This window comes from Drosophila pseudoobscura, chromosome X, assembly GCF_009870125.1.
Source record: "Drosophila pseudoobscura strain MV-25-SWS-2005 chromosome X, UCI_Dpse_MV25, whole genome shotgun sequence".
Lineage (NCBI taxonomy): Eukaryota > Metazoa > Arthropoda > Insecta > Diptera > Drosophilidae > Drosophila > Drosophila pseudoobscura.
In genome coordinates, this window is record NC_046683.1 from 4,272,049 (window position 1) to 4,299,985 (window position 27,937).

The window sequence follows — 27,937 nt, forward strand, 5'->3', positions numbered from 1 at the left end:
CGATACTGACCACGAACTTTTATCCGATGGGACCTGGGACATGGCTCTAAATATATTGCTACAGGATGACTACATTCGTGCATTCGAGAAGAGGGTGAGTCCATAACGCTCTCAAAAAATACTAGAAGATACTTTACCAAAAATTGCAAGGTGTTTGAGCTAGGCTGTGCTTGGTGCGCACTACTTATATTCAGTCGAAGGTACGATAGCCGAACTTGAATTGGGTAAGGTTATCTTTGAACCGGTCGACAACAATGAGTCCCATTTCATACTTTTATATTATGTACCTTAATTACTGTACAGAACAGAATCTGTGTGGAACACATTCAGAATGTTATTCGGCAAAAATTGGACCTTCAGGACCTATCATTCAGGCTGAGCCACTTTAAAAGCCGCAAACTAGAGAAATTCGGGCAGTTGCTCAGAGTATGCCGCAATTATTGGGGAATATTAACACGGCCTGTCGCGGCCGTTTCCTACCAAGTTGGTCAGTTTGCTAAGTTAGTTTTAATATGTATTTGATATACACCACTTCTCCATATCCATATCCATATAAATTTAGTTTTTTATGTATTGGGTTTAAATATACCGCCACAAACATATTTACGAACCGGTTAAAACGGGAGCGACGCGATTTTTGCTTTGGACCAATGAAAATCGTTAAACATTTCTGCAAAACATAATGCTGCAGCTACAAGTTTTCATTGGCCATTCTTAGTCTTATTTATGTTGCGGGCAACACGAGTTTTCATACCCTAGGAAATAGATATTATGGAATTGCGTAAATGTTTGTCATCCAAGCTCTAATTAATGCAGAAACTAGTCAGTATCTGTTTTATAACTATCACAACGATATTTTGAAGCTTATTTTTTTTTATGAGACAAATAATATGTATCGGGAGGCATGCATATGTCTAAAACATATCAATGTGTGAAAAGATCTTTAGTTATAACGTTTTATGTTCATTTCTTTATATTAAATTAGCGAAATAGGGTATACAAAGACATATCCTACGGCTTACACGCAATATGTCTTCAAACACCAGCAACATTGCGACTGTTTTTATATTGAACTATTCTGTTTAAACCTTGTTTTAGTCAAAATACAATAAAAGCAAGTAATTAGAATAAACCAGTTATGTAGAAAATTGATTTATCAATCGTATAAAACTATGTGGGCATGGCAAGATGTTCTATCTAGCTAGTAATATTCCACGGAATATCAAAATCGAGGAACATGTGCAATAGAACATGAATTCGTCTGTATATTTTCGGTATATTTTTAAAATGAGACGGCATATTTTGGTATGTTTCTGATGGTCGGACGGTATATTTTAATGATAACTTCGCGGCCACACTGCTTGCAACTCTACAGAGGAGCTCCTCAGCGCTGTATTGTTATTTTTTTTGTATATTTTTTTGATTAAATCAAATTGAATTAACTTGATTGCAATGTTAACGTTGTGCGCGAGAAACAACGAGGAGGCATCTGTGCGGCCCCTCGCACTCTGATAACGTTGATTATATACGCAGATATAGATAGGATCGTAAACAGAAGAGCGTCGCGGCTACGGTACAGCGAGAGAGTGAGAGCGAGCAAGCGTATGCCAGTGCGTGTGTGCCTGTGTGTGTGTGCCTCCATGTGAATGTGTATGTGTGGGTACAAATTTCGTGTGCGGCGGTTGCAGAGAAGCAGAAGAAGAAGGGACACGGCAACGGTAAGGCTCATCCAGCCTCCGTCTCCGCCGTAGCATAAAAAGTGCAACTACATCTCCGGCTAAAGCTGCAGCCACAATCCCCAGCTCCAGTGGAGGAGGAACTGGCTCGGGCACGGGCCCCTGGCCCTGGCCAAACCTAATCAATGCAAAAGGAAGAACAACACCAAAAACACCAAATCGGATAAAATGAATTTACTGCAGAAAATTGGTAAGTAAAATTGTCTTTCTAACGGCCCCGCCTCCGCATAAGGCGCCCTTTCCCGTCCCCGACCATACCACAACACGCCACCCTTCAGCCCTTGCCGGACAATGATAGAAACAATTGTTATACCCTTAAATGAAATCAAGAATACAATTGAATGGTGTGTGTGTGTGTGTGTGTGTGTGTGTGGGGGTGTGTGGGTGGAAGAGGGATGGTTAGAGGCGGTTTTAAGGGATTTGCTGTTTTCTTAGCTCGCTCTCACTCTCTTTTCACTCTGTGCCTGTGTGTGTGTGTGTATATATGGGCGCGTTCAGAAATGGTATGAATATGGGATAAATATCCCTATATCCCCATAGTACAATCCATCGATGGTATGGTCCAAGCTAATCCCAAAGAATGCATCCATATTCCCTTTCTGCAGCTACTCCTACGGCTGCTGTGCGTTTCGGGAGCTGTCAACAAGTCTATTTTTAGCATCCACCAACGTCAACATCGACGCTGCAGTCGCAGTCGCAGTCGCTGCTGCTACTGCTCCCCCTGGGAAGACTTCTTCCGCCTCTTTCCCTCTCCCAAGAAGTGTTGAAAATCGGAGAACAACAACAAAAGCAACAACGACTATGAGATTTCTCTCCACTTCCTTTTGACCTGCCCACTCCATTCCATTCCATTCCACTCCACTCCACCCACCATTCCGTTTTCATTCTAAATGCATTCCCCTCTACCACCACCACCACCTCGACCTCCACCTCCTGCTCCTGTTCCAGCAGATGGATGTGGAATTCAAATTTAAAGTGAAAAATGATTTTCAACTGCATTGCAAGTTGTGTGGGTGCAAGTGCGATGGATATACACCACAATTATGTATACATATACATATGTGCATAGCATATGCATATGTATTTGTTCCACCTTAACAGTTGCCTAGCGGTTTAATCCTGTTGCATCATAATACCTCGCATATTGCTCGCACACGGGACAAAAGGGTATGCTGTTCTTCGGCTCATTTTGGTAAAATGTTTTTTGTCTTCTCCAAAAGCTTGAGAAATATTTAAATTTATTCTCCAACAAATATTAACATATGTATGTATGTATATTTTCTATGCGGCAGTCGATCCATAGATCTGAATCAAATTTTCTGTCCAAACATAACATAACAATATCCATTCATGACCTGTGAACAGTTAAACTTCTTGTATGTTCTTCGCACACAGAACACACCTTTAAAAAAATAGTAAATATATGTTCTGTAAACATAGCTACATATTTATTTTCGGGGAATCCCAGCGAAAGAATAGCACACTTAATTTCCCACAAGATTATTTGTAGCCGATAGAAAATCCAAGCAAAGGGTGTCTGATAGTCGGCAATGTTTGGATGGTCGCTAAATGATTAAGGAAATTATTTGTGTTACCATTTTGGACAAAAGGAAATGCCTGTCTGTGCACTGTATGTACATACATTTCTTTGTCTCGTTTTTGCGTGAATTCTAGATCTTAGACAAGAAAACACGCGGACTGTATCATTTTTGCCCGTTGGTTTGATAAGCGGTCTGCGCTTTTGATAGATAATGGAGCAGCCGAAGCTCTCTCTCTCTCTATCTCTCTCTTCGCAGCTCTCTCCACACACACACACACACACATATGTATGTATACATTGAGCAAAAGTTCATTTGAAAGTGCAAATGTTGGGCAGTCCCAGCGTGTATTAAGAGTAAGGTGGAAGGTGCTCTCGAAGAGCGGGTATGCCTCACACCTTATTTTGATGCACCATGTGCTCATCGGGTGGGCCCAGCTGGTGCTGCTGCCCTGCCCCTCTGCCCAATTAGATTTGTAAAAGTTGTACCGCTCTCCCTCCCTTTCCCCCCCCTGACGCTGGCGCTCACGCTAGAGCGCTGTAAGCGCTCATCGCTTACCGTTTGACGAGTCGGAGCTGGGGTCTGGGGTCTGGGGTCTCGGGCCCGCTCATTGATTCAGTCGCACGCGAAATTTTCTCATCAACGGTACGCTCCGCTCCGTACCGTACCGTACCGTAAGGTTCCGCTCCCCACACCGAACAGCCGTAACCCGAACGAACCGCCCCGCTTGTATCGCACGCTCGTGACCCGCCCCAAAAAGTGATATCATAAAAGCAATATCTCTCTGGAGATCACCCTCTCCCTTTTCCTGGGCTCCCCGCCCCCGCAAAAAAGGGAGTGTGCTGTTCAATTGTTTTTGTTTTTGTGTTCAAGTGTGTGCGAGTGTGTGCGAGTGTGTGTGTGTGCAATAGATCAATGATATCGATACAGATACAGATTCCCGAACAGCGGGAGAATCGTTGAAGCGTTTGCTCCCATTTCCCGACCCACATATCGATTGCACAATAAAAATACAAATAATAGCAACAACAATCGATTGCTTTGCTTGCGAGGAGCAAAGGGATACGCAGAGGAAGAAGAAGCGGAAAGAGTGCCAGAACCGAATTTACCGCAATGCGTGTTCTCAATACAGAGCTTCGTTTGCGCTTCAAAAACCGCAGGCCGAGACCCTTCAATCGGGCAGCGAGTGCCGATGATGCCGTTATGATGGATATATCCAACCCCAACACCCCCACCTCCCCCACCGATCAGAGTATCCATGGAGGAGGAGGAGGAGGGGGAACCATTAGTATGAGTATGTATAAGTTGGGCGTACTTTTCTATTGGAATAATCAGTAGATAATATCGACGATTCATGGGTCTGCAAAAATACCAGAGTTCGTTCATATCTAGTGAATAAATAGTGCCAAGAAAAATCTAGATGCTAGAATGACCTTGAGGCGTTACAAGGCGGGATAATGAGCATACCCGCTCTGTGTAGATTGTGGAATGCAATTGTACTAGGCAACAAAATACAATTCTCCAGTTCTCCAAAGCTCCAATTCTATCTAGCATAGTGTTATCCGATGACGCGATCCGATGGCATCCGCAATGTTTGATTGGAATTCGTTTCATTCCCGATTGTTCCAAAATTGAAGCTTCATTATCGGTGGACTACTATCAATATTGATCAGCAGTGGTTGTAGTTTTATGTAAGAATAGAGAAATATACAAACATATTTTCATATGGGACTGTTTATGATAAGGTTTTACGGCACCCTACGGCACATACCCTTCCCCCATTCAAGGAACTGCATTTATTGCAAACAACAAAAAGCTTTTTTTTGATACTGTTGGCAAGGAAAGCTTTCACTCATTTCCGAATATAATTGTACAAATCTTTAGTGTCCGATGATTGTTGGATGAGAGCCATCCCTTGGTCGGGACGAAGCCGGTTTGTGCTATGGATAGCATGCGCCTGCGAAAAAAGCTCTCATGTTCGCATTTTATCTCTTCCATCTCGTATCTAATCTAATCGGGCTGCCTTATGTCTAATGTCTACACATGTGAACCCCAGATTGTTTGAATTTCTGGGGTTGCTCTATCCAGAGATGGACGTGGACAAATCATCATCTCCGACATCTAATCTAATTGCGATCTCCCTCTCTCTGTCTCCCTCTCTGTTTTGGCATCCTTTACCCCTTCTCTTTGGCGTTCTCTAAATGGAAATGTAAATTGGAAACGGTGGGGCAGCGGGGCAGCGGCATGATGGCATTGTGTCGTGTGTGGCTGTGTGTGGACATGAAAAGGGTTTTGTTTAATTGTTGTTGATTGAACAATTTTGCCTTGGCTTTCACTGCACTTTCTAACACGGTCTGTCTCTCTGTCGTGCCACCTGTTGCCAGTCGCCAGTCGCCACTGTCGGATGTAAATGAATATTAAATGTCCGATCCGTCCATCTCTCATCTTTCTACCTTTTGTGTGACCTCCACTCTACGCGGAATAGCATTCAAATATCGAGCTTTTGTCAAATACGTTTGATGGGAAGATGGGAAGATGGCAGGCAGGCTGTCAGACAATTTGCCATACAATCGGAAGCAAGGACAGTCCTGCGTCTGTCCGTCCCTTTCAAATGAATGAATGAATGAATGAATGAACAATACGCAAAATATGAAACTTGATTTCGAGGTAGCAGCAGTAATGCACTCAATTGTTCGGCTATCACGAATGGACATGAATGGACGACACACATTTCCATTTTCGAGGATACTCAAATGTCCAATGAATCCCCTCTGCTCTCTCTCTGTGTGTGGTGGGGGATGGGTCCGGTTTGACCGGTGGGGTGGTTAAGGTCGTGTGTCAAGAGTTCTGGGAATTGGCTCCATTTCATTGGCAATCGTTTCGCTTCCTTCCGACCGTAACCTTTGCCCCTCCCACACGCTCTCCATGATACTGTGTATCCTTCAACCTGTTCTGTTCTCTGTGTGGGTGTGTGATTGGAGTGAAAGCCATTCCTGAAACGCATAATTGAAGTGCAAATTACACTTTTACCTCGCATCCGAAAAAGGGTTACCATGGGATACCCTTCATCAGTTTTCTGTCCCGCATTTTTCTACGAAAATTAATCTCATCTCTCTCGTATCTGTATCTGTCGGGTTGGAACTTTAAAAAGAAAACAGAACAGAAATTAAAGTTTAAGTAAAATCTGAATCGGGAAAGTCGATATTAATCTTATGGACTGGCCATCGCGAGAGCCAATCGATCGGGGAACAATCCACATCTTGCCGAATCATCAATCGATACCTTCTTATTCGTCTTTCTTCTGAAGTGAAGACTAGTAAACCAACCTGTCATTGGAGTGACCTTCATCTCATCCTTCATCTCCACGACAGGACATCAATAGGTAGTCTCGTACACGCGTTCACAATTGTCCACCATCCCCGACGCTTCTCGACTCGACTCATTGATAATTGGAGGTGCATGGCATCCAGCAGGTCTTTTGTTTGCTCTAAACTGACCAATTCAGAATGCTCGTGCAGAAGATTTTGCAATCACCAACGTAATAGATCTGAAGGAACCTATGATCTTCGGTTGGTGGGGGTAGCAAAACGGTTAGATATTTGTCTACTATTTTACGGCTAAGATTTGTGTCCAGAATAAGAATAGAACAACGATCGAGGGAATTTTCATTCGGAAAAACCTTCTCCTTTCAAAAACGAAACAAAATATGAGCCAAATCTGCTCAGACGGTCTCAAGTGATGTATCTATCTAGATCTATAGTATCTATAAAGTATAAAGTTCCATTAGCAAATGTTTCATTGCTAGATTTTTCATTAGCAAATGTTTTCCACGTTCCCTCATGAATGGCAATTCTCCATTCCGTTCGCTTATATAGTAGTATATTTTAGAGCTAGCAGAACAGAGTAGCATCTATGGAACTATACAGATCCATCAACAAATGTTCCATTATCAGATGTTCCCCCGTGAACGCCAGTTCCGTTCGTTTATGGGAAATCTGTACAGGTTATAAGAGTTCAACAGAGTTTGAAAACATATTCAAGTACTGCGGATGATAGTTAGAGTCGTAGTGTGTGTTTCCTGTTACATTTGCAGGTCATGCAGAGATATTTGAGTGGCGCCCAAGTGAAATCTGAATGACTGAATGTGCGGTGGCTACCTCTACCTCTACCTCAATCTCTACCTCTAGCCATTGTCGTACTCGTTGCTCTGTGGCTCTGTGGTCACGTATGGCATGGTGGCGCTTTCCCTCTCTCGCTCCGATGGAGAGTGCGTGGATTGGGGAGTGTGTGGTGTCGCCTCGATTGTGGGCTTCTTTAAACCGCTTTGTGCTTTTTACTTACACAATTGCCGCATTCTGCACTCTTGCTTTCCTACGGATTTCATTTAATTTTCATATGTCATAACTGTATATATATATATATATCTCCCTGCGGACATGACCCTATCTGTGGCTCTGCCTCTGCCCCTTGGTGTGGGCCGTGGGCTGGTTGATGGAGTGGCTGGGGGGCCTTCTTCTATGGGGACGGACAGCGGCGTTTACTAGAGTTTACTTTGGGTGCAAAACTTTCATTCATTCTTTCCCTCTGTGAGTGTGTTGCTGTCTGCCGCCATCTGAAGCGTGTCTTTTGGACAGTTATGCCTCGTATTGTATGGAATTTTATGGCCCCTCCACCTCCCAACCGACCGACCGACCGAGCGACCACCTGACTGATTCAAAAGATATCTCGTTCGTTCGTTTGTTGGGCAGGTATTTTTATCTCTGTTTGGATGGACTGAAAGTGAAAGAGAGTGCAGCAGCAGATTTCTGTTGAATGTCGAATGGAATTCATAGTAAATACGCCGTACAAGATGTATACAAAATAATTCATTAAAAGGGAAACTCTATTTACTTTTAATATCTTTATTTTTGTGGTATTCTTATCGACGATAATTGCGTACAGCAGCAATGTCCCTCGTGTATTTTGTATTTGCATTCTCAGGGCATTCGCTGGTGCGTCTGGCTGGCTTCGACTTCGGCTACGGCTTCGGCTTCGGCTTCGGCTTTGGTCTGTCAAGGAATAAATCTCGCAGCAAGTGGGAGCAGTTATTGATAAAGCTGTTGAATGTGTTCTTAATGAAAAGTGGGAATAACCCTTGAGCGAGTAAATACACAATTGATATGGTACGCGGTACGAATTTCCCCATAAGCGAACGGATTTCCCCAAAAGGGTTTATGGCATTCATCCCGAGCCTCTCTGTGGAACGTAGAATCGTAATGTGTGGTTGAGGTTTAAAATAAATAGACCTATCGATCAATTAGACGTTTGGAGCGTTTACTTTGCTTTTATGTGATATTTCCTCTGCCCATTTATTCCCTTTCATCATGGGAACTTTGGAGTGCTCCAATGCTCCTCCGCTCCATTGTTATCTACATTTGCGGTCGTACGAACGTACATCTGGTGGCGTTGTAGAGTAGTGGGTGACGTATATACCACTCCCACACCCACGCACCACATCTCTCTCCCTCTCTCTTGCTCTCCTTCTCTGTAGAAGCTTACGTACCCACACAAACAGAGATAGACGCACGCATCGGGAGTCACGATGGTCGTCATCGTCGCCCATCGCCCATCGCCAGCGTCATCGCCCATCGCTTCCCATTCCAATTGGACTTGGTGGCTTCTATTCACTTCACTTCACTTCACATCACTTCTCCTCCAGAGCCGTCGCTGTCACGACGAGGGTGGAGAAGGAGGCAGGAGGCTAGGAGGCGTTGATGAGGAGGAGGCATAAAATATGCCTCATGCCCAAAATTTAGTTTCATTTTCGTTTGCGCTGCGTCAAGAGTTGAGTTGTGTGTTTCTCCTCTTTTTTGTCGCTGTTTCTGTCTGTTGTTTGTAGCGCATTATTAATTATGACGACGAGCTGCTGCCTCAAAAGTTATCTAACCGTTGCCGGGCGCACACACGGCCGGAAGGAAGGAAGCACTTCTTTCGTACGGATAACCCGCTCTGTAGGAACGAACGAACCAAATCAAAATAACAAAAAAGTATACGCTTCGGAACATTGAGGTGCGGAACGAGCTTAGCGTCCAGTGGAACGTGGAACGTGGAAGTGTAACGAGGATCGACTGAAAAAAAGCGCAAATTTACCGGAAAATCGAAGAAAATCATTTTTTAAGAGATAGTTAGAGAACAACAACAACAAAAAAGCAAAACATAAGAAAAGGTGAAAGAAAAAAAAGGTCGAAAAAGAGAAAGAAAATACAATACAAAGAAGGAGAAAGAAAAGGCAGACGGAAAAGTGAAATAACAAAAAGAAAAAAAAAAGTGAAAGAACAACAAACGAAAGCAGACAGAGAAAGCGAGGGAGAGAGAGACGCCCAGCGAAGAACAAACGATTCTCGTGTGAGTAATCGACAGCGACCAAATAGCTTAAATAAGCAATAAGCAACAATATAAATATGATGATGTATAATTCAACGATTCAGTGCACACATATGTACACATCACATCCATTGTGTGCTTGTGTGGAATGTTGTACGGGCGAATCGGGAGCGGGGGGAGGCCAAGGGCGGTCAAAATACTTACCTGATGACAGCACCTGTGCTCTGTGACGTCATCGTGCGCTGCCGCCCCTCCTCCGCCCCGACGAGCCGCAAGGGCATGGACACACCGGTGGACACAGTCAGTCATTCCGCCACACAAACACACACAGACTCCGTCCGTGTTCCGTTCTGTTCGTTCCCCTTGAGATGTCCCTCTTCGTTCCCACGAATGTGGGCGGCATGTTTCGTTTCTCAGCATTCCCGTTCTTTTCGGTTCCATCAAATATTAGAAGCTTGTTCTGTTCTCGTCGTTCTATCGAATGTTTGGAGGATGTGCCGTTCTCGTCGTTCCCACAACTGTGTTAAGCTTGTTCAGTTCTCTGCGTTCCCACATGGAGGGGACTCCATGGGGCTGCCCTATATGTTTCGTTCCATTTGCGTGTGCCAATTTCATTTCGTTTCGAGGCATGAAAACATGCGATTAAAGTATCCAGAAGGTCATTGTACCTGTACCAAATGGATATCAAGTAAATAAACAAATTTTTAAAAAGTATACATTTTGAATTCTTAAAATTGATATGTAATTATTTTATGAGCAATCTCACAATTGTGGAACATTTCTTGTGTTCATTCTCTGGCTATTTTCTGTCTCTTTTCCACTTCTCTTTCTGTTGATGACAGAAATTTGAATGAATCGTCACTCTTCCCTCGCTGTTGTGTGTGTGTGTGTGTGTGTGTGCTTTTGTTGCTATTTGGCGTTGACAACAGATTATGTCATGTCGTTTTACTGCTTTGTTTTATTGCTTCTTACCCCCGCCCCCGTCCCCCTCCTTTCCGCGATGTGTAGCACGCGTACGAACGCGTTGGGGGCACATCTGCCGCCGCCTTCTGCCCAGGAACTATACGCTATTGCGATCGCGATTGTGGCATGGAGTGGCGCGGTTAGAAAGCATGGCATTCCATGCAGCAATCAACACACAGCATTCCACAATGCATACATATGTATGTATGTATGTGTGTGGCTTTTGGTGTTTGCTGCGCGAGCGCTCATTCATTCATTCATTCAACATTTTCATTTTCACATTTTTGCGCGTTTTGGTGTTGCTGTTTTCGGCTCCTGCTTCTCTGTTGAGTGGTTTCTGTTTTGTTTTCGTTTTACATTTCGCCATGATTTCGTAAATGCTTCAATTCACTCTCTTGTGTAAGCTGCCGCTCTCTCTCTCTCTCTCTCTTAACGAACGGTTATCACAAAGCTACCCATTGGAAGGGCTTGTGACTGAGAGAGTTGTAAACAAGCCTCACCTTTACATAAGTACAATGTGCTTGTGCCCTTGCCATGCCTTTCTCTCTCTCAAAAGCTTGCACTCTTGCGGTGCCTACGATCTCGCTGTCTCTCTCTCTTTCGGCAAACAGGTTGAAGCTTTACTCTCCTTTGGAAAGAGCAGGAAAAACAATATCAAGAGAAACAGAGAGCGGGAGCGAGGTTGACAAATGTTGGTCAAGTTTTTGAGAGAGAGAGAGAGAGAGAGCGTCGTCGCCGCCGCACAGTGTGGCCGCAGCCGTAAAGAGGCGGAAAAATGCAGGGTTTGAGTGAGAGAAAGAGAACTTTCTTCTAAAGTTATTATGTAAAAAATACAAATTGATTATTTTACATGGGCAAATATTCACCGGCAACAAAGTTTAGCTATCAGAATTTATTGTGCTGACTGAATTTCGAAAGATATTTATTTTGGCAAGGCCGCCGCACTGTGCGCCGCCCAGAGGACTTTGCATACGGGGGGAATAATGAAGCAGCGTTGATTATGAATGATCTTCATTATCGTCGTCGTCGTTGGTTGTGCCAATTACCAATTTGGTGTCATCGCCGATTGCCTCCCTTTCTCTGTGGACCATTTGACTGGGCCATGCCATGCCTTGCCCCATTTGACAGTCGCTTTAAATCCGCCTAGCCCAGATCGTGGCTTTGCATACCCTAGCCGCGGGCACCAGGAGGGGTATATCGATCGATTCCAATCCCCATCTGATCTGAATAGAGACCCCTACATGAGTTTTCAAGGTCAAACACTGAATGGATAGTATTTATATCGTACTAGAGAGTTTCTTTTATACATTTACATATTTCTAATCAGACCTCAAATTTTGTTCTCTATCTACAATGAAAAATATCCCATAAGCAAAAGAATTAAAAGAAGAAAATTGAACATTAATGGAATTTGATTTTGTTTAAAGGGTATCCAAAAGTTCGCCATTCGAAAAACTAGGAGTTTCTGCATTCTTTAATCTATTAATTTGTTGTGTTTCATACATATGTATGTATGTATGTACATATATTTTCTTTTTGGCCAGAACCAGAATTGAAATCACCTCTCGTTCGACTTGTCCAACCCGCTCTCCGTTGCCTGATCCAATTTCCTCGACTCGCGACTCGATTGCAGCGATGCCGAAGTGCCGGTGGCAGTGGCACTGCCAGTGGCTGTGGCATATCGGGTTCGTGTTTGGCTCATTTCGGATTTTGGATTTCTGATTTCTGATTTCTCGTTTCCCCACTTCTTGTCGTGTGCCAAAAATTAATTGGGTGAACGTGCTTTCTGGCATTCTCGGATCTGCATTAAGTGTATGCTTAGGGAAATATTTCTGTAATCCCTGAAAAGTAGAGCAGAGCGGTATTTATTCAGGCACAGGGGAATAATCAATATTCAATTCCGGAAATTATCATCAGAACCAAAAGTGTTTGCCCGCCACCAGACAGCCGGCATATATAAATATGTGTTTGGCTTTCAAGCAGGAAATGTCAACTCGATTCGAGCCATATCTGAATAGGGGGGAATCCGCCTGCCGCCTACCGCCTGTCGCCTATTCGATTGCCGAGCGCCGATAGGCCCCACGATAAGCAAAAGCAATCGATCCCGAAACAACCCTTAACCTTCATGGGGGTCGGATGTACCTTTAGCCCTGGCCTTAGCCGCAATTCCAAGGACATCGGTTACGGGTTTCCACCACTAACCTTGACCCCGAGTGAGAGGCCATTTTCGGTATTTCTAGCTTTTCTTTTAAACGAAATTATGATGTATTGTGTATTGGGGCTGTCTATACGGTTTTTGGTTTTGTTTTTGCGAAGCCTTCGATTTTGTGCTCATTTCCAAGGCAAGTCACGAGCGGCACTTGCAAATTGAAGAAATCCGCCCAAAGGCCACAAGCCACCAGACACCAGCCACCACCTCACCCCCCCATAATCAGCAGCAGTCTCCCTCGCGCCATAAAGCTCATTCAGGTGTCGTCCCACAGCTGATTGATAATGCAGAGAGAGAGAGAGGAAAGAGAGAGAGAGAGAGTGGGAGAGTAAGAAAAAGTAGGAGAACCCCGATTGCAGCATCAGCATCGGCATCGGCATCCGCTCCAAGAGCAAGAGAGCGGCGACAAACCGTTGGGTTTTGCCAAGCAATACCCTCTACCAGAGAGGGTATGCTGATTTTAAGGCTTCTTAAATATAAACACGAAGAAATTTAATAGAATTCACTTGGACTTAGACGTGGATATAATTGAATAGGGCCCATATTTTAATCTACATGTAAAACATTTTAAAATAAATATACAATATTTAATAGGTAGAGTTGGGAGCTATTTAATCGGACTATTATTTTGTTGAGCAAGGAAACGTATTTTTAAGACTCCTTTGCATCGGGCTCCTTGGTTTTGACCCTTGCCACGGCCCAAGAGGACATCCCTGGTTCCATTGCAGGGCCCTGCCAGTGCTGGTTGTAGAACTCCAGTCGCTCGACAGGAGGGAGCTCCTCCACCTCCACATCCATCATGGAATCAGTGCCCAGCACGGTCAAGTGCGGAACTCTAGAACTAGTACTAGTACCAACTAGTTTTCCTGAAATAATAGACCCTTAATTAGAAAATTAGTAACAAGTTTCGCAAATATTTATTTAATATCATCAACCTAAATGGTTATCTTACAGCTGTCCAGATAGCATGAAATCTAATCTCTGTTTTGTAAAGGCTATCTTTAAGCAAAAACTACATTCTTTTGGCAATAAAGCAAAAACTTTGAATTTGAATTTTATATATAAAATATTTTCATATTAATATCAATTTCCGCTCTCCCTCCCCATCGGTGAATATCTATTGGCATTAATTTTCTCTGGGTGGGATTCCACTTTGAAGAAATTGAAATATAACAAGCCTGTATACATAATAAATCTTTAAAAAAAATGGGGTATCAAATGCTGCAATACCATCGAAGGATGAATTTTTTGTGTTTTTTTTGCCGTTTGTCGTTTTTGCTGATGCTGTTCGCAGTCGCAGTCGCTGTCGCCGTCGCAGTCGCTGCTTCTGCTTTTGCTTGATGGATATTGGCAGAGAGAGAGAGCACGGCTAGACTACGAGAGAGAGTGAGTGCGATGGAGGGTGTGCTTGTTCGTGTGTGTGTGTGTGCAAGTACCATTTGATGCTCTTTTTGACACTGGTTTTGTTGTTGTTGTTGTTGTTGGTGGTGGTGCTGCTGCTGCTGGCCTAGCGGCTCGCTCGTCCGATCGATCTCCCCAGAGCTGTTGCTGCTTGTTGGCCGATTCTCCGTTGGCCGTTGGACACCTCCGCGTTTGGGGAGGCGCGTTTTGCCATTTTTGCGGATTTTCATAGTTCAAAGCGCTTTCCAGTCGTCGACAGCAGCACGAGACGTGACATCGGCAGCGTCCAAGATTTAGACTCTAAATATAATCATTTTATAATCATTTATTTTTATTTTGTGATTAATTCAATCGAAATAGATAGAGAGAGAGAGAGAGAGGGCAAGACCAGAAAATTGCTCTTGAAAGTGAATGGAAAGAATGGAAAACAAAAGAGAAAGATATGATGAAAGAAAGCAATAGAATTGGCGCTGGATTCGTAAAAGTTCATACGAAATTTATTCCGTTTCTCTCAGTGTTGATTAGTTGCTGATTAGCGGCTGTGTTTCAGTGTTGTCCAGTGCGGCTTAGTGTTGGTTTTCGTTGTTGTTGTTGTTGTTGCTGTTTTGTTATTATTATTGCGGTTATGCAATGCCACAGTTTGATGAATCTTTTTTGAGCGATTGTGCGCTCGCCGATCGCTGGCATTTCTACTCGTACACGCTCAAGCAGACACCGCATCATCATCACCAGCACAATTATAGTTACCATCACGATAATGATGACAACGATCATCAGCGGGCACCATGGATGCCGCGAGATAACAACAACAATAGCGGCCACACTCTGCACAACATCAAATTCCAGCGACGTTGCAGGCACAAAAAGATGCCCCGCCTGGCAGCATCGCTGTCGATGCCAGTGATGCCCATGTCCCAGGACAGTATCCCTAACGCTGTTGCGGGCGAACGTAAGTGAGGGCGGAGTAGATCGGCGGGGGGACGCACTCTTCGAAATTACCTAAAACATAATCAAGAGAGAGAGAGAGCCTCCAGGCCGGAGCTGAAGGACGGTTTTTTCCTATGAAAACTGTACTATAAACCCAATTAGTAATTAAATCGAAGATTTTCCCGGAAATGTAATCGTACTTCAGCAGAAACTTCAAGTTCTACAGAAGGCCCCTCCCGTAAAGGATTCTGCGCAATCAAAGAATGGGGGGCCGAGCCAGTGGGATGATGGGGTGTTCTCCAACTTTGAAGTCAAGAGAATGGAGGCGGGGGGAGACTGTGAACAAAAATGAAAACAGTATGATTTGAATCAGTTGTGGAGAAAATCAATTTCCTTGAATGGTATCTCGGTGCACAGCTGCTGCTGCTTCTACTGCTTCTGTATCAAAGCAAAATCCTTTCTGTTGCTTCCCCGCCGTCTTAAAGCAGTGCAAGTCCGTTCGCTTATGGAAACATTTGTGTATCTAATGTTAGACGGGACTTGCTTGTTTCTCAGGGGAAATCAATCACTTTAGTCGCATTCTCTCGACCCGAACAATTTGTTTATTATTATTTTGCTTGCTTCCCTCATTGCAGACGGCAGCATTAGCTCTCCGAACACGCCGGGCGGAGGTGCCATCGGTGGTGGGTGCAGCAGCAGCAGCAACAACAGCATCAACAGCGGCAGCTACGCGAGTGCCTCCTCAGTTCCTGTCGCATGCACACCGCCGCCGCCGACGCACCAGAACCAGAACCAGCACCAGCACCAGTACCAGGGCGGAGGGAGGGCCGGAGGCGGAGTGCCACCGGCACCGCCGAGCGCCGTTCACGGCAATCCGAGCGGATCTTCGGGGCATAAGAACAGCCTCAAGGGAACGAAGCTGGCACGACGGGCACGCTCCTTTAAAGACGACCTGATCGAAAAGATATCCCTGATGCGGACCACCAACAACACGCTGGGTCGCTCCCACTCGCCGCACAGTCCGCGTACGAAGCATGGCGCCGGTGTCAAGCCGCCGCCTTCGAACGAGGAGGTGCAGCGCTCCACACAGACCCTGGAGACGCACGTCAAGGATATATCGAATGCCCTCAAGCACTTTCGGGACGTTATTCTGAAGAAGAAGCTCGAGGTGCTGCCCGGCAATGGCACGGTCATCCTGGAGACCATTGCCAGCATGTATTCCGGTAGGTGTCCCTCAACCTCAACCAGCAGAACATCCCCTGACATCCCTCTGTGTTTCCGCAGTTATCCAAACGTATACCCCACTGAATGAGAACAGTGCCATCATGAGCTCGGCCACGCAGCAGGTCTACCAATCCCTGGGGAAACTCATCAAACTCTGCGACGAGGTAATGCTCTCCGACGAGAGCGGCGAGTGCCCCTCCCTAAGCAACGATAATGTGCGCGAGGTTATCGATCTACTCGAGGACGCAGTGAGGGTGAGTGCTATAATCGATTTTTATATCGATCATTATCGAACCGAATCCTTTCAAGTTTTCGATTATTATTAATTCAAAACCAAACGTAAGGCCCCGAAATCCCTCAAAGACGAGTGGTGTCTAAAACGAATGTGTGTCTGATCACTTATGTGAAATTTCTACAACGGTTTCCGAGACATCAAGGGGAAAATGTACACCAAAAGGGCTTTCAATGAGTCGAACATCCCATCCGTATCTAATGCAAATCCTCCTGTTTATTCGTTCATTCCCTGTAGAATCTCGTAACCCTGGCCCAGGGTAAACTAAAGGAGCAGGATCAGTGCGCCTTTCGCTACAGCGGCGCCTCCGGCCTGGGCGGCATTGGGGCCGCAGCCGAGATTATGGGTGCGGTCACAGCATCCAGCACGAATGCAGGCAGCGGCGGCATACTACCGGTTGGTGGTGTGCCCGGCACCGGGATCACGGGCGTGGCCAGCATGCGGATCTCCGCTGTCGATAACGCGGCCGTTGGCCAGCGCACCTCCCTGCCAGACATTGCCCTGTCGCCGAAGGAGCGGGCTATCCTGGAGCATCGGAATGTGAACCCCATGCGGGGATCGCACAGCACCGAGAGCATACTGCGCGACACGAGTCCGCCGCCAAAGCCGCCGCTACCGAATCGGGCAAGCAATCCCCCACCGCTGCCACCCAAGCGACGCAGTCAGCCGCAGGCGCCTCCCGGTGGCTCCTCCTCATCGACGTCCACCTCTAACCAGGCCAGTCCGCTGCCCTATGCACAGTCGCACAACATCAGCCTCAACTCGGACCTGGACTGCAGCTCCAACATCTCGCTGCTGAACTACGGTGTGGATCGGTAAGTGGCTCGAAGTCAGACCGGACCGTTGATGGTTGATTGATTGTTGGACTCCAACCCTTAGATTATCGGTGCGTTCCCGTTCTCCGGATGAGAATAGCCAGTGCTCCTTTGACTCGGCTCTGAATCACTCGCGCGAGGAGGAGGATCCGCAGCAACAGCAACAGCAACTGAAGCAGACAGTGAAGCTGATGGAGGAGGATGCGGACAAGATGATTAGCTACAGTGAGTATTGGATCCCATCAATGATCCCTCGATCCGTATCCACATTCTGCTCAACTCAAGTGGCGGCATCTCCTCCTCTCTCTCTCTCTCTCTCTCTCTCCTGTCTACCTCCCAACAACCCCTCCCCGGCGATTAACCAAATCCCACATATCCCACATACAGACGCCGCCGGGTCCGCAAGCGCTGCGGCACAGGAAATGGTCATGGCCCAGGCACCATCCAATGCGCAGACACTGCTCCCAGGAACAGGAGTCCCAGGCCCAGGCCCAGGCGCAAGTGGAGCAGGTGCTGGTGCAGGAGGTGGAGGGGAAACTAACACGGAGCTGCGCACTGCGACGGCAGTCCTCACCAACAATCGTCATTCGAACGAATCGGGTACTGGCACCATCTCTTTAGCTTTCTAGAGCCCCTACTACTGCTGCTTCTGCTGTCGCTTTCCTCTCTTCTGTATCTCTTAGAAATATACACATACATATCTCTTAATCTGTATCTGCATCTGTATCTATCTGCATATTATTATTTATCCTACTGTCTTGTTTATTAGAGATACTGCAACTGCAATGTTTTCTGCTCATTCGTTTGCTATTTATGCTTTAATGATCTTCCAGAGCTATGCAATGCAATGTCATCCCATGACAAATCCTTCGATTTAATAGATTCGTGAAATTCGAAGGTACTCTTCAATAGAGTCAAAGTATTATTAAATATCCACTTTATGACGAGTTTATCTCGATATCGGGATTTCGCTGCGTTCCTTTCGTTGCTTCCTATTTGCTTTGCATTTGCTTTACCTTTTCCTTGACTTTTGCTGTTGCTGCTCAACTTCCTAACACTATTCCCTCTCTCTTTCGTCCACTCTTCTGCGGCAGGTTTCGTGTCGATGAAGTCGTTCCGCACATCCACGCAGAGCGTCTCCAAGCGCTCCTCGGACTACAGCGTGCAATCGTCGGCCAAATCGTCGAGTAGCAATTCAGAGATAGCGATCAGTATCAGCGAGTCAGCGTCGGCGACAGCGAGTGCGGCCAGCAGCGAGTACCAGCAGATCAGCCAGTCGGTCAGCCACAGCAGTCAGCGGTCGCAGCATCAGCAGCTTATCTCCAGCAGCTGCAGCAGCAGCATGACCACCACCACCATGAGCAGCTACAGCAGCGGCGATCAACAGGAGCAGGCGGCCACAACGGAGGCTGCAGCACCCGCCCTGCCGCCCAAGTTGACAACACCGGTAGCGACGGTGACGGCGACGGCGACAACAACGCACCAGCGCACGTTGACGCATCACGAATCGAGTACCCTCGACGAGCTGGACTGGAGCCAGGGCGCAGCCAGCAGCAGCAGCAGCAGTGCCGCAGAGGTGGCAGAGCTGAGGCAACTGTCGCCGCACCATCACCACCAGCAACAGCTGCACCAGTGGTATTCGAAGCACCATAGCCTGATCGAGGCGCCGCGCAGTGCCCCCCACCATTTGGCAGGCAGTTGCAGCGCCTTCGATCAGAGGCATCTCGAGGAGCCGCCGCCGTTGCCCATAAAGAGGAAGAACAGTAAGTATCGATTGCCCAAATCGATTGCACACTCTTCATTTATTGTACCATTCGATTATTTATCAGTATTGTTTTCCTCTTCTTTTCCTTTTTCTTTGGTTCTGCATCTCTTTGTGTGTGTGTGTGTGTGTGTCTGTGTGTGTGTGCATGAACTTTGCCTGACCTGACCGCTGGGTAAATGCCGTCCCATAGGCTTTGCCAAGTGGTAAGTGTAATACCGTTATTGCTGTAACGTGTGTGTGTCTAACGGTTCATTGTCATCAGCATCATCCCGGGGGAGAAAGAGGGGGAAATTTCATTGAACTGAAACATTTTTAAACTTTTTCTTTCGAAATTTTTGTTTCGTTTCGTCTTTTTTCGTGGGTTTTTGTGGGTCATACACACACGCCCATACTCGTATATCGCCAATAAAACAAAAATCATCGATATTTAAATTACCATCAAAGCAATTATCGATCGATAACTCGAAATCGTATTGGAAATCGGATGAGATATCGATCATTTATAGAGCTCAGTGCATCGAAGCAATTATTGATTAGGTTTATTCAATTGCTAAATGATAAGATTGATATTATCGAAATTATCGATATATAAATTATCATCAGAGTAATTATCGATCGATAACTAACCAGACAGAAAATGAATCGTATTCAATTTGAATTCCATGAAAAGATTATTGGAAACATACGCGCAAGAAATTATCGAAATGATATTGGCAATCGGATGAGATATCGATAATTTATCGAGCGCAGTGCATCGATAATTGGTAATTGATAAGATTGATATTATCCAAATTATCGATATTTAAATCATCTTCAAAGTAATTTTCGATCAATAATTAATTTATTTCACAAAAAGAAGTCCCTCACTCGGATGAAATCGAACAAGAAATCGATCCGAACGATTATCGAAATGGTATCGAAAATCAGATTGAATATCGATCATACTCCGAATCATACAAATCATACACCCACATCAAGGGCAACAAATCAGATCCGCATACAAAAAACAACTATCAGTCATTCAGTCAATCAATCAATCAATCAGTCACAGAACATGTATCAAAGAAAAGAAAACAAAAAAAAGGCCGTGGTTGAGAGTTGAGAGATTTGCTTTTTGATTTTCAAGACCCACCTTTATTTATAGCACATTTAAACGTAAACCCGTTAGCGCTAACGTAACCGCAAAACGAAAGGCAAACGATACGAAAATTTGCCAAATTGTTGTACGTAAGAGTCTAACCCATCTAAATTATCGTTCCAACCAACATCTAGTGTTTCAAAGTGTGGCATTCTCGGGTAAGTCTGTGTGTGCTATTAGAGGACCAAAACACAAAAAACCAAAACAAAAAACACCAAAAAACAAATCGAGAAATGAACAAAAACAAAATCCAAACTAAAACAAAAAAATCGCTTCGGCAGCCTCGATAGCTCGCGATGCTCTTTCCATTGGTTCCAATGTTACTGTTGAAAGGATATGAAAACAAGTGTGGAGATTTTCCGAATCAAGTGGCCCAAGCGACGGCCAAGATGAAGCGGATCGAGCATAAGACTAATGATCGAGGAAAATCGATAGCTAAACTGAAATAAAAGAGCTATGGATCCCTCAAAATTGCAGATACTAATACTCCTTACGGTCATTGTATGCTGGTATTGGTATTTTCTCAACAGGAAGGAAATTAGTGGTGGATATAATGTTGGTTAGGTAGCCGTAGTCTAAGCTTAAGAATAACTTGACCCAAAAAGTGAAAGGAACTCGCAAAGAGCATTTCGAGTTCGTTGCTGGCTTCTTGCTATTCGGCTGATTGTGATATTGTGATTGTGCTGCTGTTGCTCAACACTGCTGCTTTTGCCCAACACTGCAACTGTTGATCAACACTGCTGCCATTGCCGCTGCCGCTGTGGATGATGATTTTGGTTTCAATTCCGTTTGTTTCGTATTGGTCCTGTTTCAGTTTCTGTTTCATTTTTGCTTTCGTTTCGTTTTGCCTAATCCTCTGTATCCCCCACCGTTGTGTGCTTCCTTCCAAATGTTCTGTGCTGCTGTGCTATGTGTTTCAATGGTTTTATTGTTTGTTGTGATGTTGCGATCCCTTGATGTTTTCAGATGTACATAGACACAGCCCCCCCTCTAAGAACTCTGCATTTCTGCAAAGATACTTGTAGATGTAATCGAATGTTCTCTCGTTTATGATCTCGTTCAATCTGTCTGTCAGTTTCTGTATCCATGCCCATTCGTTTATGGGCAATTTGTACAGCGATTCGACGTGTATTCGTGTGTTCGAAGGCTGTACAAGAGGTAGTGCCACCATCTACTTGCCACTTTGCCAGCCACCACAATACGAATTTTGCATACACTTAAGAGACTTCGAAGGGAGATAGATTTCCTTGTGTATCTAGCGTCAGGGATCGATCGGCTTTGTTGGTTCGACTTTTGAGATGGTATTTTCCAGCACTGCTCAACACTAATTCCGTTTCCTTCCACCTACCATCCGTACCCCACACACAGTTCTGGCCTACATGGAGGTCTGCTCGGCCCCGACCCGCATCGAGCAGCACCGACACACGATGCATGCGTGCAACATCAGCCGGAATATCTCCCATAGCCAGACAATGAAGTGAGTTAAGCATTGCATTTCCTTTCCCCACTGAGTGACTATGTCTTTACCGACTCTTTATTTCTTCATTACTTTGCAGCATTATGCCGATGAGCAAGGAGCTGTCGCCCGAGCTGGAGACACCACCAGCCCTGCCGCCAAAGAACTACAAGCAGCGCAAGCCGACGCCCTCTTTGCAGCCGATAATTGTCACAACACCGCCGCCCAGTCCAAAGCCGACTCTGGGCGAGAATGGGTCGAGCGGAGGATGCGGTGGTGGCGGCAGCGGGCGACCAGACAGTCGTATGGCCACTGTCTGTGAAGAGCATAACGATTCCCTGGTCCTCGACAACAATGAGAATGTGAATGTCAGTTCTGGCGACGGCGATGGAGATGGCGAAGGCGAGGGTCAGACCTTCTATTGCCACTCGCATCAGCTGCCGGATGAGCCGGTGGCAGCGCAAACATTAGCGGACACTGATCAGCAGCAGCAGCAGCCCATAAGCACACCTAAGCTGATCGATGAAGACCAAGAGTCGAGAGTCGCCCCAGAGTACGAGGCTGAGAAGCAGCAGGAACAGCAGCAGCAGCAGGACGCTGGCGAGGTGGAGACGCTGATCAATATGCTGGAGGAGGTCAATATAACGCGCTATCTAATACTCAAAAAGAAGGAGGAGGACGGGCCAGAGGTCAAGGGCGGCTACATTGACGCGCTCATTGTGCACGCGAGCCGTGTCCAGAAGGTCGCCGACAATGGTAGGCATCCACATCCACAGCAAGCCAAGCGGAAGCATGTCAAGCACCCTCGTAACCATCGAACTCCCCCCCACTCATCTTGTGTCTGTCATTCTGTCTCTGTCCATTCCACACGTGCAGCATTCAGCGAGGCGTTCATCACCACCTTCCGCACCTTCATCCAGCCAATCGATGTGATCGAGAAGCTCACCCATCGCTACACATACTTCTTCTGCCAGGTGCAGGATAACAAGCAGAAGGCCGCCAAGGAGACCTTCTCGCTGCTGGTGCGGGTGGTCAATGATTTAACGTGAGTATCGGAGTGCCACAGTGCCGCAATTTGCGTCTGGTATTTACCAACAATCCATTGCAGATCTACGGACCTCACCAGCCAACTGCTTAGTCTGCTGGTTGAGTTTGTCTACCAGCTGGTCTGCTCCGGACAGCTATATCTGGCCAAGTTGCTGCGCAACAAGTTCGTGGAGAAGGTGACGCTCTACAAGGAGCCCAAGGTATATGGCTTTGTCGGCGAACTGGAGCTGGGCGGAACGATTACCAGCAGCGGAGCCGCTGGCGGCGGCGGTGGTGGTGGTGTTGGCGGTCTGTCCGGGAATAGCAGCAGCAGCATGAGCAGCGGCAGCAGCAATCAACCCAGTTTGCTGGACCTCAAGTCTCTGGACATTGCCGAACAGATGACGCTGCTGGATGCGGAGCTGTTCCAGAAGATCGAGATACCCGAAGTATTACTATTTGCCAAAGATCAGTGCGAGGAGAAGTCGCCCAATCTCAACAAGTTCACCGAGCACTTTAACAAGATGTCCTACTGGGCACGCTCCAAGATCCTGCGACTGCACGACGCCAAGGAGCGGGAGAAGCATGTAAACAAGTTCATTAAAATCATGAAGCATCTGCGTAAGATGAACAACTATAATTCGTATCTGGCGCTGCTCTCGGCCCTCGATTCGGGACCCATTCGAAGGTAAGTCAATCGTTTATCCATCATTTACGAGTATAACCGAATTTAAATGTGGCAGGTTGGAGTGGCAGAAGAGCATCACCGAGGAGGTGCGCTCCTTTTGTGCCCTCATCGATTCCAGTTCCAGTTTTCGGGCCTACCGCCAGGCCCTGGCCGAAACCAATCCGCCCTGCATACCCTATATGTGAGTCCCCCTAATCTTTCTGCTTTCCAGCAGCAAATGTGCTCACGTTTGTGTTTCTTTTTAGCGGTCTGGTCCTGCAGGATCTGACGTTTGTGCATGTGGGCAACCAGGACTATCTGTCCAAGGGCGTCATCAACTTCTCCAAACGCTGGCAGCAATACAACATCATTGTGAACATGAAGCGTTTCAAGAAGTGGTAAGTGCGGCCTCCTCCAAGCACCAAACCCCATATCTAGCTAACTTTTCTCCCCTTGTCCTTGGTCCCTCGCAGTGCTTATCCGTTTCGACGCAACGAACGGGTCATACGGTTCTTTGAAAACTTCAAGGACTTTATGGGCGAGGAGGAGATGTGGCAGATATCGGAGAAGATCAAGCCACGCGGACGTCGGCCCCAAAACTACTAAAAAAAAAAGAAAACAAAACAACAGGAAAGATGCAAGAGAATGCAGCAACTACAAAACACCAACTATATATATACGGAATATATATGTTATATTATATAAAAAACAAAATATACAAATACAAAATAATGCAATGGCCGTGGAGAAGCAGCAACAACAGGAGATCGGAGATCAGGCTGAGGATGCGTATGCGGATGTGGATGTGTAGGAGAATGTGGACCTGGAGCAGAAGAAAAAGCAAAGGAATCAGCTGAAACTATTATGGATGGGTCTGAGCAATAATAACGTTCGCTATTCGCTGTCTATATATACAATACATATATATATATATATATACAATATATATATATATATACATATGATGATTACACATGTAATCTATATACATATATATAAAGTAACCAGATCAGATCAGTTAAATATACATGTTAACTATATTATATATACAAAATAGCGGATACAGATAGACAACTAAATATCCAGAATATCGATATCTGTAGCTGAATTATATGAAGCTCTATGAAGAAACTCCCCACCAATCTTACATCTTAAATGAATCACCACCAACCAAGCAACCAATCAACCACTCAACCACTCCACCACTCCCCCCTTCTCCCATGAGTTGCACCGAAGGAAAACACCAAAGCGATCCATCAATCAGCCAAAAACCGCAAACATCAAACAGACGAAACAGATCGGGCTTTCATTATTCTTTTGAGATATATCTGTTTACATAAGAGCAGCACACAACGAATTTTTTGGAAACCAAGAGAACGCGATTATATATAGACTATGACTACGATTACGAAACGATGCAATCCACAAGCAACAAAACACCAAGAAAACAAGCAACAAAGAACAAAGCCAACTCAAGCAGATTTATGCAGTACACTATACATATGTATGAATATCGTATGCATTTATATATATATATATATATATGTATAAAGTATATGCACTTATCTGTATCGGCACAGTCTGTGCAAAGCCAACCCAGGAAAGCGCAAAACTCTTCCATTTTTAGATGTGGTGTGTTGGAGCGGAACGAGTATCAAACTAAAAGCTAAAAAAGGGATATACATTTTGGGCTGGGGAAACGGAAACCCGCCCAGAGAGACAGACAGAGATATATATATATATATACATATATACATATATGGAGTTATTAATCAAATCAATCAAAAATTCATTTCGCAACTCAATTAACGAAACAACTTTTAAAGTTATCAAAAAATGAAAATGAAACAAAAACGGATTCCAAAAGTTTAAATGTATGACTTTAAAACAAAACAAAACATATATATGTATACTTATATAAAAATCTATATGCATGCATAAAGAGAGAGATGGAGAGAGAGAGAGAGAGAGAAACCAACAGAGAAACAGAACAAGAGAGCAAGAGAGAGTGAGGAATGGATTGCGTTAAAAAAAAAAAGAGTTAAAACCTGTAGCTCCATATTAAGTGTAAATTAAAGATAATCTAAGCAACCTTAATGTGCACTTACGCAGACACACGCGTATCTTATCCCAATCCGTTCTATCTATCCGAAAGATCCATGGATAGGGGGGATTTATGTACACGTCCTATATGAATGGGAATGGGAATGAGGGATCTATCCTCTCATGCATTCGTTTCTCCTTCTGGCGCGATCCTATTTCTGTTTTATTGTGTACATATATAATACAGTGCAAACCGTTTATTGGCTACCACTGTACCACTGTACGTTTCTTAGTCAACACACACACACACCCACACACATACACATACACGTAACCAATACGCATTCTCCCCCTCACATTCACAAATATGTACAAAAAAAATTTAATGAAATTGACTTTGAATTCTTCATTAATTTATTAAGTTTCTGTTTGTTAATGATTGTGTATAAGGATGATCGATTGTATCGGACGTATATACTCTATAGCAGTATATACATACATAAAATATATAAACACATATACTTTCCCATATACATAAACACATACAAACACAACATACACACATACTACAGAACAACAGCACATAGGAAACAAGACTGTCTTTTAGGGTATACTTACATATACAGTAGTTGTATTTCATTTATCTAATCGAGCTCTGCATATGTACTGCTCGAAGAAATTGTTATAACCGGATAACATGAACATGAACACACACACACAGACGGACAGAAACAGAAACAGACACGACACGAACACAAACCGAAACCGATACCAATACCGGAAACCGGAAACCGAGAACCGATCCACCTGAATGTACTAGATGGAGCTAGTGTGCGGATAACAGCGGATATGGTAACGTAACGGTACGAAAATGATGATATGAAATTATTTGGTATATATATAATTATATTAATATATATACATACATATAAACACATACCATACATATATATATATTTATATATACACATATGTGTATATGTATATCTGATATTTCTGATTTAGTCATTGCTTTGTATGTGCCTATTATCGATTTTTGATGTATGTATATTGTATTTTCAACATCAGTTTTAAAGCTTAACATTTACATTTACACTTTTACGATATATTTATGTACTACGAGTATGTAATCTATGTAACAGCGAGCCCTAATCCGCCAGCTGCAAAAAGGATATTATTAAAAGAAAACCATAATTTATATATGATTAATAAGCTAATGAACCTAAGGATAACAAGTTTCTCTTAATTATTTTTTTTTTCTCTTTTTTTTGTTCCTTGAATTAATTCATTTGTACATGTATATATTTATGTTATATTTAACTGACTAGTTCATATGATGCCGGATCACGTGTAATTGTACTTTCGTTTTCGTTTCCCCCAAAAAGTAGAGAAAATTTTCAATTGTAAATGTATTTAACTAAAATGTTATGCGTGTATTCGTAAGAATAATGAAAATAGCTACACAATCAATGTATTTTTCCTTTAAACAAAAACGCCTTTTTATTGGTTGGGTAAAAGGTTTTGGGAAAAAGCAAAGAACATTTCAAATTTAAACCAATAAAACCTAACCGGCATACGCATGTTGTGTTGCACACACATCGATCTGGTTTCAATGAGATTCAAGATTTTCTACAACTCACAAACATAAAGACTAGATTGGACTTGAATTCTGGCTGGCTCAGGATGACGCCGGGATGACCCTGGGAACCCGGTTGAAAGTTATTTGAAAACCGATGATCTTAGCTCCCGATTACGAACTGCTTTTTTCTTTCTAAGAGCATATTTCATGATATATTTCCCCGGATAAGCGGCCTTCCAATCAGTTTTGAACCGGGCACCCTCCGGCAGCCTGGGTGTTTTGCCGGATCGATACTACATCCGCGATCGCGTGCATCGCGCCAGCAGCCGTTACATTATTTGTTTACCAGTACTTTTACGACGTGCGTGCTTTAAAGGCGCATACATTACCGACATGGTCTTTTCTACTGCACCATTCTTTAGCTCATCGGCTTAGACCTGCTAAGTTTTCCTTGTTTCCCCCCTTATCCATCTCTTCCATTGACCATGTTTCTTGGTTCTTCTTCTTGGCCGTGGACACCGATACGCCCACCATCGTTTATCAGAGTCTTCACCCTCGTGGACTTCCGGTTAATATGAGCGGGTGTAAGCTCGATTATGGCTGTCCACTCCGCTCGCCGTAGCTCCTCAGGATGTGCTCCTGGCTGAACTGTGGCAGCCACTGGCGGTCCTGCTGCGGGCCATAGCCATGATGTCACTGGTGTGTCGCTAAGTCGATAATGTAGCATCCTGTCCGTTGCACCAGGGACCAGTGATCGACGGCGGAATCGTTGGCTCACGCCCACGGGAAATAATG

The 27,937-nt window shown here is 44.7% G+C and overlaps 2 protein-coding genes across 11 annotated transcripts; one reads left to right on the forward strand and one right to left on the reverse strand.

The window, feature by feature from the left end:
* Positions 1-1,309: 1,309 nt before the first annotated feature.
* C3G (C3G guanyl-nucleotide exchange factor) lies at positions 1,310-27,050 on the forward strand. Of its 10 annotated transcripts, XM_033382068.1 has the most exons (15): positions 14,710-15,159; positions 15,773-16,360; positions 16,422-16,615; positions 16,891-17,468; positions 17,533-17,693; positions 17,856-18,068; positions 18,563-19,231; positions 20,506-20,529; positions 21,740-21,848; positions 21,928-22,583; positions 22,704-22,872; positions 22,936-23,541; positions 23,597-23,722; positions 23,787-23,918; positions 23,994-27,050. In XM_033382068.1, exons 1-15 carry the CDS (start codon positions 14,841-14,843, stop codon positions 24,124-24,126), a joined length of 4,677 nt encoding a protein of 1,558 aa, XP_033237959.1. In that variant the 5' UTR covers positions 14,710-14,840; the 3' UTR covers positions 24,127-27,050. The 10 variants fall into 10 exon arrangements, with proteins under 10 accessions (XP_033237963.1, XP_033237961.1, XP_033237964.1 ...); XM_033382072.1 differs by lacking the exon at positions 14,710-15,159 and adding an exon at positions 1,310-1,926 and having other exon boundaries at positions 21,928-22,872; XM_033382070.1 differs by lacking the exon at positions 14,710-15,159 and adding an exon at positions 3,895-4,568 and having other exon boundaries at positions 21,928-22,872.
* LOC26532536 (protein deltex-like) lies at positions 13,484-14,552 on the reverse strand. Its single transcript, XM_015185782.2, has 2 exons — positions 14,246-14,552; positions 13,484-13,675 (listed from the first exon to the last, which is right to left on the reverse strand). The coding sequence occupies exons 1-2, from the start codon at positions 14,438-14,440 to the stop codon at positions 13,667-13,669; spliced, it is 204 nt and encodes a 67-aa protein (XP_015041268.2). The 5' UTR covers positions 14,441-14,552; the 3' UTR covers positions 13,484-13,666.
* Positions 27,051-27,937: the final 887 nt, after the last annotated feature.